Here is a 17901-nt window from a genome sequence, read left to right as displayed (position 1 = left end):
ATGCTTACATTTGCACGCACACCAACATACGAGTGCACACTAAGCAGCCTCCCCTCCGTTGCTGCTCCATTAGGTCTGAATTGTAGCTGTGATGTGTGGGACCCAGGGGAGGTGTTATTGTCAGGCCTGATTTACTCAGCACCATCTGACATGGGGCTGAGGGGGGCCTCTGCGTGTGTGTGTGTGTGTGCGTTGTGTGTGCGTGCGTGTGTGTGTGTGCCCGCCTGTTGTCTCCATTTGAGGAGACAACAGGCGCACTGCCAGGCTGGAAGTCCTTTGGAGAAAGGACAGTTTAAGAGCAACAGTTTAACAGTAGCTGCAAAGCAATGAGCCACCTTCACAGTGATTTGGAATTCAGATTTTACTCTGGAAATCATAAAACACAGTTGTCGTGCTGCTCGAGCAGTCCTGACTTTATGGAGAGATTACTTTTTATCTCTTAGATGTCATTTGTTCAACCTGTACCCATATATCACAGTTTGAGTCAAAAACAAAATAAAAGGATAAAAACTGTTTGCGGTCCTTTGAAATGCTTAATATCATGGTTTAATCAATCTGATCCCAAAATGTTGTCTTCCTTTGTAAATAGCTTCATGCACTATTAGATATATGTTCAGCAATGTGTTCTTTGAGCCTGTTTGGACCCTGGTGTGACGGGAAAGTCCGGAAATCTAGGTGTGAAACATACTCTTCTGTTCACACATTAAAATATAAATTTTTGTTTTTTTAATCACGTAAAATTCACTTTTATGGCTATGTTTCATTAAGATCATCGATCTCGTTCCCTTTCTGTATTTTGGGCTGGAGAAAGAAATCCACAATTTTTATTTGTAATTCTTCTCATAAGAAAAATGTGAGTGAATTAATTTGGTGTCAATGCAGATATTGCATCTATAACAAAACAGAGCAAACATATGTTTACCGAATAGTTTAAATCCAAAACTATTATTTGCACAACATTTTGTATTTATCTGTTTTTTAGCAGCCCTTGGCACAAGCTCTCCAGGTCTTTCACTTTATTGACCTTAAACAGGATTGATACATGAATATGTTGAATAAAGAAATGATGGAAATATCTCGAATAGAATATTTGCGACACGAAAAAAGTGATGTTCTGCCAACAGCAATAATTTATTTACTGAAACATTTCATGTTTCCTTTAAGTTGCTTTTAACGGTGAACAAAACCAATTCTGTAAATAGGTAGGAAAGATCTTCTTTAAATACATTTAGTTTTTTGTGTGTTTTCTGAAGACATGGCACTTCTATCTGTATAAACAGTAGCTACTTTTGTGCATGCCAGTTTAAATAATGACAATTTCCTCTCACAATTTTCCCACCATTGACTGTGATCCAAGTCGCACTTCAGTGATTGACTTCAGCGTCTCTGTAAAAAAAAAAAAATCTTTTCTGTGTCAGTCGACTGGTCTCATAAAACCCATCTGTCAAATTGCATACCGAACTTAATGTAATTCTTTACCCAGAATACGGCGGATTTCCAGCCTAATCTGGCTGAGTGTGGTGAGCTAATCTCGGGTTTTCTTGGAAGAGTTCACGCTTCGGTCAGAAAAATCTCACACCTGCTGTGAGAGGTGAGGGAAGCGAAGGAAAGAGGGATTTTCCACAGAGAATGGAGGTTTTTACAAAGAAATGCAAGCATTTCACAGGTGCCCTGTTCTTAAAATCACGTCCTCACTCACATAAACAAGAGGCACAAAAAAACACTTCGTAGAAAGCCTACTTCCTGTCTGCACCAAACCCAAATACAAGCAACCCAGTAAAAATAAAAGGCAAGGTGGGAGATTAACAGCTTTTGACTCTTCACTCTCACCCCCTCACAGTCAGTCCTGCCAAACACAGTTTGGGTCATGTTACACACCCACTCCTCGTCCGAGGCAACAATGATACCTGCCAATCAGCCGGACGGATCCAGCTGAATATCCTCCCCGGTGTTCCTTCTCTTGTTTTGTGGAACCTGAGGAGCCAAACATGCAGCTTTTAATGTTGAAGGAAGTCAGAGGGGTCGCACTCCCAGACGAAAAGTGTGTTGACACTTTACGATCACATTCAGTTCTTCTATTTCACAAAGCTGAACAATTTTAGTGTGCACACACTTAATGCAGTCTCTGGGTCCGGCTGATGTGTTTTCACAAGATAACTGTTTTTATCAGAACTTCGGTGAAGATAGGTGCAATAGAGAAGCAATAAAATGATAAATTAAGCTGTAAATATGTAGGTAAATCAATTAAAAAGCATCACGTTTATTTCCTGTCGTACCTTGCTTGTTTGGTTTAGTCTGGGACTCAGGACTTATGCCAACTGCTGGAAGTAAAAAACAGAGGTTGCTAACATTGCAGCCGTTGCAGAAATACTTTCCCTCCGGGTAAACTGGACATTGGCCAGCTCTGCTCGTGATCGTCTCTGATGTGCATCCTTTGCCAAATATTTCCAGCCAGTCTGTGTTCATCTGATGTGGATCAGCATGGTGTAAATGCAATGGGGCTTTTATTAGCTTAGCAAAAGTTGTGATCAATCATTTTAGGTAGATAATAGTCAAAAACGGTACAGTCCTTATGTTCGCCCTCTGATTATGCAACATAGAATTTATTTTCATTCATTCCCTCATTCTTTGAAACTGGCCAATTTATTCTGGTAGATGAAGTTCTTGTGTTATGATATTTTTACACGATAAGTGCATTGCTTTATGTTATGTGTTACAGCTGCCCATCCTTTGGGAGGCCCTCAGTTTTAAAGGGTTGAATAAATAAGACAAATAAATGATGAGTTTGAAATGATAGAAACTAATTTCATCAGCTTTAGACTGGAGCTGAAGCTATGCAGGAGTGCTTCCATATACACACGTCCTAAACCATTAGAAAAGAAAATACATAAACATCCAACTGGACGCACTGACGCATGCACGCCCTCACACACACATTTACCGTTTAATCTATTTAATTGAGCCTGACGCTGAATAACTAAACAAATGAGGAAATTCACAAGGGGCACTTGATCCCTTCTTGGATAATGGATTGGAGATTCCTTTCCCATAGGGGCATTTGGGCAAACAAGGCCCAGTAATCTCTGAATTGATGAGTTGACTGCATCAAATTTCTCCACTAAAGGGCCGTTGAACCCCTGATACAGTGTTGGTAGTTAGCCAGATGCTCAATTTGCACACACAGGCAGAACAGCGGGCGCACTCTGGTTTCAGTATGAGAGCAGCGATGTGCCATAAATGCAAGATAAATATATGCTGCGTGTATATAAAACAAATGGAAAGGATGACTGAGTTGTTTCTTTTCTCTGGAAATCAAAAAAACATGAGGAGAATACTTTTCACTTTACTTGTTTGGATCTTATCAAAAAGGATCAAACTCCATCTTCGTTTAGGTGACAAATTTATTAAAGTCCTGTCATTTAATTAGGAATCATCATCATTTTAATTACCAGCAGGAATAAATAAGACATAAAACATTTTCCACATAAACAAACATATACATCAGACCCCGGGTGCTACAGTTCGTCCACGGGGTGGTTTTCAGTAGAACGAAACGAACAAGATACATCTGAGAACACACAAATGCATAGAAGTAATTGGACCCCTAGGTACCTTTTAAGACAACATCTACATTTTTCCCCCCCTATTTCCCTGTTCAAGAATGTACAAAGTCCTCATGTCCGTGCTCTTATTCATGTTCAAGAAGAGGTTTGTATAAAAATAAAGTCTCCACAATGATAAACCATTATATATTTATATATAGACATTTGGCAACAACCAGACATTTAAAGACTCTGAATGTTGAATTGAAATCTGTAGCTGTAGTTAACAAAGAGACTATTGGTGAAAATGCAAATAACTTAAAGTCTAAACTTTATTTAGTTCATTCCTGTGGTCTCTACATTATTCTAAAAGAGCCTATAGAGAGTTTTCTTGCTTTGCATACAGTCTTTCTACTGAAGAACAATTAATCAGCCGAGCGCTTTTAACGTTCATCCTCAGTTTAGATATACTGAATGAATCAATAGGTCGGGTTTTGGAGAGAGTCAAGTCCTTCACACAGTCGCTGTCCTGTGTGACTATTTTCCAAGTTTTAAAATCCACCCGACAGAAGACACAAAAAACAAGAGTTTAAAACAAAACAAAACAAAAAAAAAAAAGTCATGTCAGGTTTCTTGTCCTCGACCAATCAAAACTGGCCGTGGTCCACCTCGTCTAACCACGAGGCGGGACTGGCGGGGAAGTCTGGGTATCCACCACTGCTGCCAGTGGACAGGTCTGAGCTGGGTCCGTTGGCTGCCGCCATGGAGACCCTCCCGCCGGCGTTGATCCCGGCGCCGCCGCCGCCGCCCTGGGTCATGATGGAGAGGCCGGAGTCGGGGTAGACGAGGCTGGAGATGAGAGGCTGGTGTCTGGGCAGCGCCGGGAGCGACCCGGGCGACTGCGGGAGGCCGTAGGGGCTGTTGGAGCGCATGTCGTGGAACTGGTCCTGAGACGGCAGGACGCCGTGCTCCAGCGGGAAGGAGCCGTGGCTGTTGCCTCCTTGGCGGCCGCCCATGGCTGGAGAGGACTCGCTCAGGCTGCTGTAGATGCCGTTAGTGTGGCTGAGGTCCGACATGGGCGGTTCATCTGTTTGTAAGAACAGGGAGATGATGAAGCTGACACAGGAGTCCTTTAAATACCAACATTCAGCAATTTCAGTGGAGTTTGCACAGTTACTGGATTCAGTTCATTCAAAGTGAATCGTCACAAGTGACCCTCGAATTATTGGTTTGAATTCCAATGAGATCATCAGACTTTTCCATCTTGCTGCCTTGTCTGAAATAATGTGCTAACTGTACAACAAAATACCAGTAATGAGATTTATACGACAGCAGAGAGAGAATTGAAAGCCACTGGGGGTGCAGTGGTGGAAATGTGCAGCACGCTCCCAGCTGGCTAACATGTTAGCAGCTTTCTGCAGTGACACTTTTTCACCCACAGCACATCTGTGATTATGACAGTAGGAGCTGCATCACTGTGCATCCCTGCAAGGTTATAGACCTCTAAATCCTCTACCAGACACATACATGCACACAGAACTTGATGTGAAGCAACCTCTCAATCCCTCAAATCCCCATTTAGCAGGTAAATTACCAGGCTTCCCAACGAAAAAATATTTACTGTAGAGAAGCATTGCTACAAAAAAAAAAAAAAAAAAAAATCTGCCAACATCAATGCATTTATTTTTTATGTGTATTTTATGTTTTTGTTTGAATTTGTTTTGCTTCGCCAGCTAAAGCTATTAAATGTTTTGCCATTGTTTTAGAAATAACAGTGATACATTCTACAGTGGGTCAATGATGATTACACATGGCACTGTAGATAAAGAGCCATTTTGGAGAATCATTGTATATGTCTTCATGCTTTTATAGTGAAACACTGTTTTCTGTGCATGTCGGTGCGGTTGCTCCTTCCTTTTTATTCTCACCTGTGAAGGACACCTCTGCATCACTGTCCATCCCCTCCTCCTGGATGCTGTCCTTGTCAGATTTGGAACTTCCTCTTGACCTCTTCATGTTGCGGAAGTACTGCCCCCACCTCTGCCGCCCGGCGTCCTTCTTCAGCCTTTTCTCTTTGGCTCGTCGGTTCTGAAACCAAACCTGCGGGGTGAAACACACAAGATGCCAGATGATTCATCAGCAACATGCTCAACTGCAAAATCTGAGCTGACAAACACTCAGTGCAAGCCGTGGTGGCACTTGGCATGAATACTTGAGAAGGAAGTGATCTCAGATGGGCCAAATGCATAGACACTATTTCCAAAGGGGGCCCAATTTTAACACATTTCTTTCTCAACTTAAAATATATGACAAATAAACAAATACAGAATGTTTTTTACTTGGCATTGTCCTGACACAGCCCCTTTATCAGAAGTGTTTGTGCTTGTTCCCTGATGCACACATTAAAATTAATGTTTAAGGACTGTCTGGACACTACTCCCAACCTTTCAGAGTCCAAGAGTTGCGACACTGAGCAGTAATCTCTGGAGCAACATGAGATTTATCATGCTTTTAATTAACTTGGCGACAGCTACAAGTTGTCCTCACCCGGCGGAGCAGACAGGTTAGCCTGACAATGACTTAAATCATTCCAAAATTTTGGATTTCGATTTGAATCTAATCTTGTTTTTTTTTTTTTTTGCGTACACATCGAATTCACCATGCATGCAGTGTGCTGTCTTCTCATTTCACCAATGCTGAAAATAAAACTGTCTAATTCCTTCTGAATTCCATCTTGCATGCAAAATTAATTCATCTCAGGCCCATGCACAGAAAGCAGTTCTGCATTCCCTTTAATGATATTCCACCCTGAGTGAGCCCTTTTCACCCCTTCCCTTTCACTGAATAATGAGGAGCATTTTAGTGGCTTCTCTCTCTACTTTTGTCCTTGCAAATAAAACAATATATATGACCGCCAGTGTTGAGGCTCCTCAGCAGTAGACAATATGTGGGGGGCCCTCTTAGCATTGTTAACGAGCTCGCACTTAAACCATGCTGACTTTCATGTGGACTTCATTTTACTCCATCTAGCCGTAAATTCCCCCAGAACACACCTACGCACACTCGTGCCAGTTCAGCCACGATTGTCTCCCGATAATGAAGTCGAGACACTAATGGAAGAGCCTTTAATGGATTATAATGTACCTGCACGACACGCATATCCAGGCCCGTCTCCGATGATAGCTGCTCTCGGACATGGCGTGCTGGTTTGGGTGAGTTATTGTAGGCGTTTTTCAGGGTTTCCAGCTGTTTCGCAGTGATGGTGGTCCGTGGCCTTTTTGCCGTTGAGTCAGCTTCTGTGAGACAGAATAATAAGAAGAAAAACATTACACAAAGTCAGACAAATGTAACATTAAACAGTACTGACAAAGTTCAAGTGTGACATACATGTAGTAAAGGAGAGAATATATGACCACATGATCACACAACATCACAAAAATGACATGTATTCTGTCACACAAATGCCTCTTTGAACAAAAAATGTTCCTTGAGATCTATAAAAGGTGATGCATTCTTTTTTTTTCCACATTTCATGTACTAATTGGGAATGATGTTTGGCTATGTGATGTCTCATCTGCACTAAAAGTACCACAAATGGAGTGCATTTCGATAATTCTCACCAACACCCCACACAGCACCATTCATTCATTTATCATTTTATTGACTTATTAGTTTGAATCTTACTGGGTTAAAAGCAGAAGAGACAATCAAACCAGTGAAAATACCATGCAATCAGTAAAATCCAGAAAACAGTTCTTGAACTAGTGCAGCTGATAAGAGTACATTCTTCACTTTCAAGGTGAGCAATGTGAAAATCATTGGTAGAATCTCCTCAGCACAGCATCTTTATAGACATAGCATCCATAGACACCACTTTACTATTTTACACATAGTTATATTTTCTTCTGCTTGTAAACCCTAATCTGGCACTAGTGTGCATAATAGCATGGCGTCTGCACATCTGCTCGCCAGCACAGCAAAAACACCATCATCCAAATGGATGCTGCCCAAGTAATTGCACCCTGTCATTAGTAAAATAAACGTGTGTGTTTTTTGCGAAAACTTGTGTTAACTCGCTGCATAAATCTGCGCTGTGGTGTGGCGCAGTAAATTCAAACAAACAGATGGGGAGATAAAACTGGACCTGAGCCTGCATGCTGGGATTTTCAGTGGAGCTGCTGATGTGAGGCGAGGCAGACTACTTTTATTTTTACTATCTCAAACACTCCCAGATGTTATGAATCAGCTGCAGTTAATTGAAAAAATAAAACCTACAATGTCAGTTTCAAAGCAGTTTATGTAAATTGTGAACCTGCACACTGACCAGCCAACAACAGAGGTGTAAAGCCTGTCTGGTTTTGTTGAATTGCGGATTAATTGCAAGGTTCTTATAGGATTTATTTGACACTTTGATCAGCGATTACTTGGATTTATACAGTTGCATGAAACAATGTTTTAGGTCAGAAAATACAATAAGCATGTATCTTATTATTCCCTCATCAATAATAATAATAATAATAATAATAATAATAATAATAATTGTATGTATGCCATTTTCAGTTATTCTTAATTACATGAATTGCAAATAGCTTCATTACTGTGATGTATTAGTATTTGTGGTATTTATGACTACCTGTGATTGTTTTTTTTTTGAGTGTGTAATTTTACTGATAAGTTTAATTCCCACTGTATAATCTATTTTTTCTCCTGTTGAAATCTTAAATTTCTACCGTATATGACCACTGTTTAATCTGGCATTCCAGCCATTACCTTTGTAATTATTCTCAGTGCATTCAACCTATTATTTACTCAATTATTTAAAAAACATGTTTTCAATCCAAATATATCATCCAAGTAAAATGAGGTTGAAAATTAATCAATGCCTGAACAGGTTTTTCAGAAGAACAGTTACTTATTTTATGTAAATGTGTTAACAATACTTTTACTTGTAAAACTGTTTACATGAGCACAAAATTGGAGTTGTCTTTCAAACTAACAAATAGGAGTAAAAGGTAAACTCAGAGTACACGCACACACACACACATACACCCACCCACACACACTCAAATCTTTTCAATGACCTCATCATGCGTCCAAAGTAACTTTACGCTCAACTTGTACATCAAACAGCTTACAAAGACATGAAAAAACAAAACGCTGTCATGTGCGTGTATTTGTTCCCATGCTGATGAGTGAGGGCTGCAGCTCACCTCTCTGTTTGGCGGTCTCGTAGTCTGCCTTGCAGACCAGCCTGCTGTCCTCCATCAGGTAGTACTCGTCTCCTGTGGCCAGTTGCCTTTTGCAGACGATGCAGGCGAAGCAGTGCAGATGATAGACGAAGTCCTGCGCTCTCCTCACCACCTGTGTGGGCGGGATCCCCTGCTGACACGCTGCGCATTTGGTTCCGAATCTCCTTTTTGGGGAAATCACAGGGTTTCCATCAGAAAATGCACCTTTTTCTAAGCGTAATCACCTCGACAATGAAGAAGCAGTTTGAATTATATAGCTTCAGGGATGCTGTTTATTTTTATTTTTCCAAAATCTACCCACTTGAAGAAGTCGTCTTTGCAGTAAACGCTGTCGCCCCTGCTGAAGCACTTGTCCGCCAGTTGCGCCTGACAGTCGCTGCATTTTAGGCACTTGCCGTGCCAGTGGCGATCCAGCACTTTGAGGATGAAGCGGTCGACGATGTGTTGATTGCAGCCTGCACAGACTGGGATCTCTGCAAAGAGACAGGGCGGAATCACTGCACAGTCGGCCATTTCTGCAGGTTTGACACGGATGACACCACGCGCGGAGTTCAGGGCCCGCTTGTATTGCTGTTAATATGCGCACAGCTGCCAAATTCTTAATAATTATCTGTTAATGGACACAATCGTTTAATTATGCAACACTAACAACCGGCAGACGTGGTGTTTTATGGATGAAATACAGATCAGCACCGTGAAAACGCCATAATTATGAGCTGCGTTCCATTTCAATTTACCCACAACTTGTATGTTTCCGTTTTAGTATCTATGCGCTTTAGTGTTTTATTTTCTCTGATAACATTTCTTCAAATTAATTACACAAACATGATGTTTTGGAATAATTTAAATGGAAAAAATATTGATTGTATCCTTGAATGCAATCAGTCTTACGCCCTTCAATAAGTGACTTTTTACGCACGGATATTCTCTCTGCGTGAATCGACATTTTCAAACATCGTGCAAAATTTGAATGCAGTTTAAACAAACAGGGCAGCCACGAATATCCGCATATTGTCAATAATGGTATTGCGGGAATCTATTGACAACATTTTCATGAAGTCCATAAAATCCAAGATATCTAACCATAATATTAAAGCTGACTCTCATATGTGGATAAAAAAAAAATCACAGTAGTAGGCTTAAAATGTCTAAAATGTGAAAAGTTGGGTTGTGAAATATTGTAATACCTTACTTAATATTTTATACATTCGGGGGTTGTTCCAAACTTAACTATCTAATATGCTTCACAAAATCAATTAAACTCTATATTAATTATGCACAATCGAATTATTAAAATAAATATGAACTGACAGTAATAGTTACAGTTACAATAGCCTGTAATTTTGAGATTGTTAAAAAAAATGTTCTTTTTCACTAATTTAATCATTATGGGCAGAACATAAAATAAATTAAGACGACACAGCCTACATGTAAAAAAAAAATGAAGGTCATCGTGACTATAAATCCTGTTGTACAGAGTTGGAAGTGTTCAAAAATCAAACATCAGAGACAATCGCTCAATGAGGTGAACCACAATTCCTCAAAACGAACAGCTCATTCATCCAGCTGAGATCAGCTGGTTATAATTCAGCTACTAATCATCTTCAACAAGGAGCAGCCTACATTTACGCAAGGTCACGTCCAGACATACAGCACATGGGCCTACATGATGTAACACACTGTGAACACATCTTTCGAGGTATTTTGACAATTCATGTCAAATATTTTGAGACATTTAGAACTAAAATCAAAGAAACGAAGAAGAATGAAAAAAAAAATTAGGACAACCACTAAGCCTCCAAAGCCATGAGGTGAGACTTTATCAGGCCTCTTTATTACTAATTAAAGGAAGCTCAACCACTTCATATTCCATCCGTGCAAGGAATCGCATTCCTATTGTTCTGCCGTGGACAGTCCATGAAACATTAACGAAGCATTTCTGCTGGCATCACCGGCAAGCGACGCACAAGTACGGCGGTGGCGGCCACGTCGAGAACAGGTGTATCCAGGTCATCATTAATTCATCCAGCTCTGTAAAACTAGAAAGCTGCGGCCTGTCGTCTCACGGCACAGACCAAGCAATTTGCTCACCTTCTGGCCCAATTGGAATATTAAATGCTTACAAATAAATGAATAAATAAATGTAAAAAAAAAAAAAAAACCCTTTATTGTGCAATAAATACAATCTTTTGTGATGAGCCGACGGCGGAAGCGTGTCTAGTGATCAAACACATGAATAACATTAAATAATCCTGATAAATCTAATAGGGTTATTGCTGAGATCGTGCACTATCGACTGTGTAAAAAGCTATTAGGTGTAACAGCACAATCAACTTTAAAATCCAGAGAGGAATCAGGGTGAAATCGGATTTAAAAAAAAAATGTTCACAAAAATTCAGAAAAACATTCAAGGCAGATCAAATGTTTGTGAAAAATCTGGTGCGTAAACGCCGCGTTTTAAACCGATTCTCACACGAAAACATCTCTAAAATGAAGCAGCTGCAGCATCCTTCCCTTCGGACAGCACCTTTGATGGCCTTTTAACAAAGGCTGAAAAGACTGGAACTGGCCACACATCTTAAAAAAAAAGTGGCCTATTGCCAAACCAATGTTTTTCATTCCATACGCCACACGTGCAAATGTATATCCACCGCAAACAACAATCCAACTCATAAAACTGAATTTTTCCTCACTGTTATACCTTTCCGTAGCTCCTCACTGTGCGACAGCAAAGCCAGAAGCATCTCAGCGTCTTTCGGTGCGTCTTTTGGAGAGTTGCGCTCACCAGGTCCATCCATTGTTCATGTTTACGCCTGTCGTTCATTCAGACCTGTCCCCTCACGTCTGTCGACCTGACAGCTGATATTGTCAAAATTCTGTCCCACGATGGGGAGCACACGCGCGCCAGCGTGCAGTGCAGTTTGCTTTTAGTGCCTCGGCGTGTTGGAGCCTGCAGGATTACGCAGCGCCGTTTCCTGGGCGACGGGCGGATAGATTAACATCACCTACTGAGTGAGTGCTACCTTACCCGGAAGGAGAAAAAAAGAGGTGGTCAGCTGGGAGAGGCCAATAGACTTTCAATGCGCCTCGTAATGTTTTACTTTTCAAACTGAGAGACTCAGGAAAGGTTCGAATTATTTCTATTTTGGTTACCAGACTAAAAGTTGTGGATTTTATGTGCCCCAATATCATGCGTCACCAAAGGCCACACACATTTTGACTCTCTTGCTCACTAAAAAGTTAAAGGATTAACCTCATGGCCGTACAAAAGTGTTTACAGCCACCGTAATATAATGCCAGTGTAGCATTTAGACTTGACATTATGTTTATCATGATCAATTAATTTCAAACGAACCTGCTGCAACATCGACTCAATGCAAGTTTTAATGTCATATTCTGTTACTCTGTCTTAACAAGTTTTTGTTTATTCTTATTTGATTACTGCATTTTAATATTGTTGATACTTATATAGCTGTTTCTTATCAAATAACGCTGGAAATTTTGTACAAAATAAATTAAGATGTCATGTATGATTTGCTATTGGTAAACTACTGGTAGCCTGTTTTTTTTTTTTTTTAATCTTTAAATACGCACCAATAAGTGACTGATTTCTTATTTAACATCAACGTTAAGTTTCAGCGGTATGCACCTCAAGCTGTAATTTTAATTTTAGATAGGGGAGCAGTATGATTTCATCGACACTCATAAGCTCTTTTTGTGCAAAAAAGAAGTTTTTTTTCTGACAAATATCGGGATATTGTCAAAATTTTATGTCATAATGATAACGCATAAAGAAAAAAAAACTAAATGGTTCGAGCCTACTTTGTATTTTAAAATATGCAACACAGGGACACACACACAGACACACACACACACACACACACTACACACTCTTCATCCCATGTGTGTTGCGCTCTCAAAGACAAGTGTTTATTTAGGGGAGAGATTGGATGTTCAATAACATGTTGATCGGGCCAGCACCCCAATGAATTTTATTGACACTGATCTTTGGCACAAAAGAGCGCCTGGGGAAATCACTGGTAGTGCCACACGCGGCCGGACCACTGATGAATCTAAAATCAATGTCCCATTTGCCTGTATTTCAGAAGTATATGAAAGTCGTTTTGGAGAAAGGTGTGGGGTTCATGGGTGCCCCACTTACTTTTCAGCTTTGTAATAATTTTTATGTCATATTGATCGCTCAGTTTTGAGCGAGGGAGCCGACAGTAATGTGACAACAAAGCTATAAAATGACCATCACGGTAATGGTTAGTCCGTTAGAATAACTTGAAATGATGATAAAATAAATCCGCGTTTTTCGTTTGAAGTTAATCGAAGTTTCCTGTTCTTTTCTTTCTTTTTTTTTAGAGTTTGAATTATATGATACCAACTTTTCGACTGTTTTATTAAATTCAGGTCGAGATTGTTGCAAATTTAAGCGACAGACCCAGAAAAAAAAAGAACACTAATAATTTAGATGTTCTTTACTTCTGGAGACCACAGCCACCATCTACACCGCAGACCTCAGGTGTCCCACCTGTCAGGGCAGGAATGCGACACCTGTTGAGCCCTCCACGAGGCCCGGCTGCGGGTGGGGGCAGCCCTGCGCCTGCTTGCAGTCTGTCGTTATACATCCTCCACAGAAAGCTGCATGCCGGTCCGGTGCGCAAACGTCTCGATCCGCTCCCCTGCGCGCCCAGCCGTGCGCTCTCCGAGACGGCCGCGCGCGGCGGTGTGAAATGACAGCACGCGCGTAACATCTGTTGGTGCGATTCTCCAACAATGAAGACTCATTACGGATTCATAACGTCTCCCACACGCAGAAGCGCCTCTAAACAGCACGTATTTAGAAAATCGGGCTTTTTTTTCCTCCCTTTTGGAAGAAGTTGTTTCAGTGTTCCCATAAATTACAAAGCACTTAGCAAAAAATAAGCATGGAAACTCAAACCGTCTGAAATTGAATGCCCTTTTAAACGAAATAGAACATTTTATAGCATCAATTTCACGCTTACCACAATTCCCCAAACACAACCTTGAGTCCTGCTGTGCTGATTCGCTGCATTATCCTCCATTTCTCACCCAGCCCACAACCCGGGACGCCTTATTAATACGGCGCAATATAGCTGCACCCCCGCCAAGAAAAGCTATAATTAATATTTTAAGTGTGAAATAGTAGAAGTGGTTTCTTACCTTGGCCTGAACTGTACCGGGAGAAATTCCCGGTGTTTTGACAACTTGAACCCGGGTGTTCAAGTAGCATTTTGAAGACCCTCCGCCGAAAGAAAAGACGTGAGCTCTGTGATTTAAAAAAATAGATTTCACAAACTAAGTGTATGAAAGTAGATTCAAAGCTGCTGTTTCTTGGCGATGTATCCTCTGCAGAGTATGTTGAGATGTGTTAAGCAACAGCCTGCCTTCTTAAAACCGTAAAAAAAAAAAAAAAAAGGATCTCCGTGGACCTCTCTCTTCTCGTCAACCACCGAGAAACTTAAAATATTCATCAAGTTGCTGATGCAGTGATGATAAGCTCTGGATGAAAGAAAGAGAGAGAGAGAGGTGGGAAAAGTGCGTGACCATTAAAAGGAGTCAGCTGACCTGACCGTGCGCCTGCTGCCCGCAACTTAACTTCAACTGAGATGAGCGGCGGTCAGCGCTGCCTCTGTCCAGGGTGCTGAAAGGGGAGTTACCTCTCAGCAGGCTCAAGGGGGTGTGTGCTGCTCCAATATCCCCAGAGGCTAGCGCGCGCGCGCACACACACACACACACACCCTCCTCTCCTTATCTATCTATGTTGTGTTGCACGTGTCTGTCTTTCAAAGCGCACAATGGGGCAATTGGGCATCACTCGAGACATTGTTGTTCTGCGTTTCCATCGCTGCGTCTCCCTTTTGTTTAGTTAAAAATAGACCCGCATAACATTAGCGAGTCAAGTGAATGGGGTGACCATACCGTTATCTCAGCATCTGCAATGAGAACTGTTAAAATATATTAAAAAATAAACTTTGGAAGATTAAGAGACGTCTTTAAAAAAACATTGTGGTGTTCATGTGTTTTGAACGCTGTCCGATAAAATGCGCAAAAAGACGCAAACGCTTTTTTTTTTTCTTGACATGACTTTCCAACAATCTGCTAAAGCTACACATGGATGGTAAGTTGAATACACACTATTTTCTCAAAATTTTTAAGAAGAATTTTAATTTAAGGTCCAGAGCTTGGAGGACTGCTTGGCTGAGTGCCATGCCTGACGCCTTTGAGACTGTGCCAATTACCAACGTAACGCACACAACAAGTCTGGCGCAGTCCTACAGCTTTGATTCAATTTTACTCACCCAGCACACCCGCCCATGAGTGCTGTAAGCCAATTAGGCCTTCTATGCTCTTCATTAGTCCACTCAGGGCAATTAGCCTTTCAAAACTTGCAAAGAAGTGAACATCCTCGTTTCTTTGTTATCAAAACGTAACGGCACGGTGTTCTCTTCCGAGCTGCTCTCAGAGATACTGCACTTAAGTTTTCAAAAAAAAGCTTGTCATAGAAACTTGTTTTCCTGAGTGAGTTTTTGTGTTTTTGCAGGCGGTAATCTCTGGTCAACAAGTCAGCACAGATCTATATACAGATTAAGGGAGAACTGTTTGTAAATCTGGAAGGAGCTGGACACAGTAACTAGACTCCTAAAGCCAAGGCAGCATCAAAGGAGCTTAGACCGCAAACACAAACACGTAAACTGCTTTCCTTTATCTGACATGAACCTAGAGAAGAAGGTTTTTTAAATGATGTATTGAACCGTTTTGTTGCTCATGTTTTTTTTTAAAGATGTATCCAAAATGTTAGAAACTCCTCTCAATCTAATGAAATTCAGCTCAGCATCAATGCCGATGATACAAGAAAAAAAGAACATGCTCTATTAAACCCTATTTGATGAATTCAGGCAAATTAAGCTTTTGCAAAGGAATTGTGGAGGATTGTTTAATTGCATTATTTGACTCTTACTGCATATTTTCTGTTTAAGATCCAGAAAAAAATTATTAGGATCTAACTTTCAAACAATAAAATGTCATTGCTCACACATTTGAATTTACTATCATTTCAGCACACCATAGCCAGAAATTAGTGTTAATTCAGTTAAAAAATAAAAAAAATATGAAGAATAATGCATGATAGGTGAAATGGAAATACAGTTGCTGCTATTTTTTTCAAAGCAAGGTTCTTTTCTTCTCTGAATGGTTTCATTCTGCTGTCCTCCTCTCTATTGCATGAATATCATGATGAGTGAAACCTCTGCAACATGCCAAAGCTCTTGTCATGTTTTGTTTGTCCTCCTCAAAGCACAAGAGTGTCCTCACAGGAAATTGGTCATGTTAATACACCTGGGACCTACTTGAGAAAGAGGATGCAATCATCTGTTAATGGTCCTCCATAAAGACTCTGCCTTTTGTACCTGTTAGAACTGGATTTTTGACCTTGAATATGAGCTGGTTCTACAGCCTCTCAAGTGCTTTGTCAGTGAGGGTTTTTTTTCAAAAGAACAAACGATGTGCTACTTATGAAACCCTCTGTTCTGTCCTTCAAGAGGAGACACTTCCAAAACAAGTTTATGAATACAAACATTTATTCAGATCTGTTGTGTTTCAAGAATAATGCAAAATCATCTTGACTTTTGTTTTTCTGCAAAGTGAGTTTGTTCGCTGAAATAACTTTCTTTTTCTGAAAATGTACATAAAAAAGTGACTTTTTTGTGATGGCACAAACAAAAAAGGAACTCTGAATTATCAATTTGTAATGAAAATGTCCCATCATTAATTTTGAAATTATTTGATGTTCTATATGCTAATATTGATAAAAAAATGTTTAATTTGGCATTTTGCATTCATAATTTGCAAAGAGAAACTACCCCAGTGTGATAGACAGATAAGTCACTTATGTACAGCATCATCTTACTGAAGGCATCAAAACTGTGAATGAACCCATATGGAATTATGTAAACAAAAAAGTGTGAACTAACTCAAAACGTGTTTTAAATATTTTAGAGTCCTCATAGTGGCCACACATTTTTGTTGACAGTGCTGCACATCCTTGGCCTTCTCAAAATGAACGAGGTAGTCAACTGAAACAGGTTTCAATTCACAGGTGGGTCCTGTCAGGGTTCATTTGCGGAATTTCTTGCTTTCTAAATGGGGTTGGGAATGTCAGTTGTGTTATGCAGAAGTCAGATTGGTACACATTTAGTCAACTGTTAAAATTCATATCATGACAAGAACCAATCAGTTCATCAAAAAGAAATGACAATTCATCATTGATTTTAGAACTGAAGGTTAGTCAGTCCAGAAAATTGCAAAAACTTTGAATGTGTCCTTAAGTGCAATCATAAAAACTACAACAGCTTCGATAAGCTCACAAAAGCCACAACAGAACTGCCTCATGTAAGGACTCACCCCAGAAAGAAAGACTGAATCAATTCTGCTCCTAAGGATAAGTCACCAGTCTCAGCAATCACAAGTTAACAGTTTCAACCCAGTCTCAGCCCAGATAGATGCCATATCGTGTTCTATTAGCAGACACTTTTCTACATCAACTGTTTATAGGAGGCTGTGTGAATCTGGTCTTTATGGCCAAATAGCTACTAGGAAACCGCTCAGGAAAAGCAACAAGCAGAAGCAATTTCTTTGGGCCAAGAAACAAAACAAATGGACATTAGACCAGTGGAAATCTATACTTTGGTCTGATGAGTCCAAATTTGTGATCTCTGTTTTTTTTTCAAAATTATACAGTACTGACCCCAGACACACCTCCAGGCTGTGTGAGGCCTGTTTGACCAAGGAGCGTGATGGAGTGCTGCAGCAGATGACCTGGCCTCCACAGTCGCCTGACCTCCGCACAGTTGAGATGGTTTGGGATGAGATGGACTGCAGAGTGAAGGTAAAAGGGCCAACAAGTGCACCCGGGAACATCCCTGGGAACTTTTTTCAAGACTGCAAACCGGTTAAGGCGACTACCTTATGAAGCTAATCGAGCCATGTACCAAGCAGTAGTCAAAGCAAAGGGTGACCACTTTGAAGAATCTAAAATATAAAACATGTTTTGGGGTTTTTTTTTCACATTTTTTTGTTCGCTA

The 17901-nt window shown here is 40.5% G+C and overlaps 1 protein-coding gene across 2 annotated transcripts; it reads right to left on the bottom strand.

Moving 5' to 3' along the window:
* Positions 1–3611: 3611 nt before the first annotated feature.
* On the bottom strand, positions 3612–14101 carry lhx3 (LIM homeobox 3). Of its 2 annotated transcripts, none has more exons than XM_030085533.1 (6): positions 13982–14101; positions 9093–9264; positions 8753–8955; positions 6687–6838; positions 5471–5642; positions 3612–4629 (listed from the first exon to the last, which is right to left on the bottom strand). In XM_030085533.1, exons 1-6 carry the CDS (start codon positions 14049–14051, stop codon positions 4190–4192), a joined length of 1209 nt encoding a protein of 402 aa, XP_029941393.1. In that variant the 5' UTR covers positions 14052–14101; the 3' UTR covers positions 3612–4189. The 2 variants fall into 2 exon arrangements, with proteins under 2 accessions (XP_029941393.1, XP_029941392.1); XM_030085532.1 differs by lacking the exon at positions 13982–14101 and adding an exon at positions 11493–11682.
* Between the last annotated feature and the right edge of the window lie 3800 nt (positions 14102–17901).

The sequence above is a fragment of the Salarias fasciatus genome, assembly GCF_902148845.1.
Source record: "Salarias fasciatus chromosome 7 unlocalized genomic scaffold, fSalaFa1.1 super_scaffold_4, whole genome shotgun sequence".
Classification (NCBI taxonomy): Eukaryota; Metazoa; Chordata; class Actinopteri; order Blenniiformes; family Blenniidae; genus Salarias; species Salarias fasciatus.
Note: the sequence above shows the minus strand (reverse complement) of the source record. Positions and strands in the feature narration are given on the sequence as shown.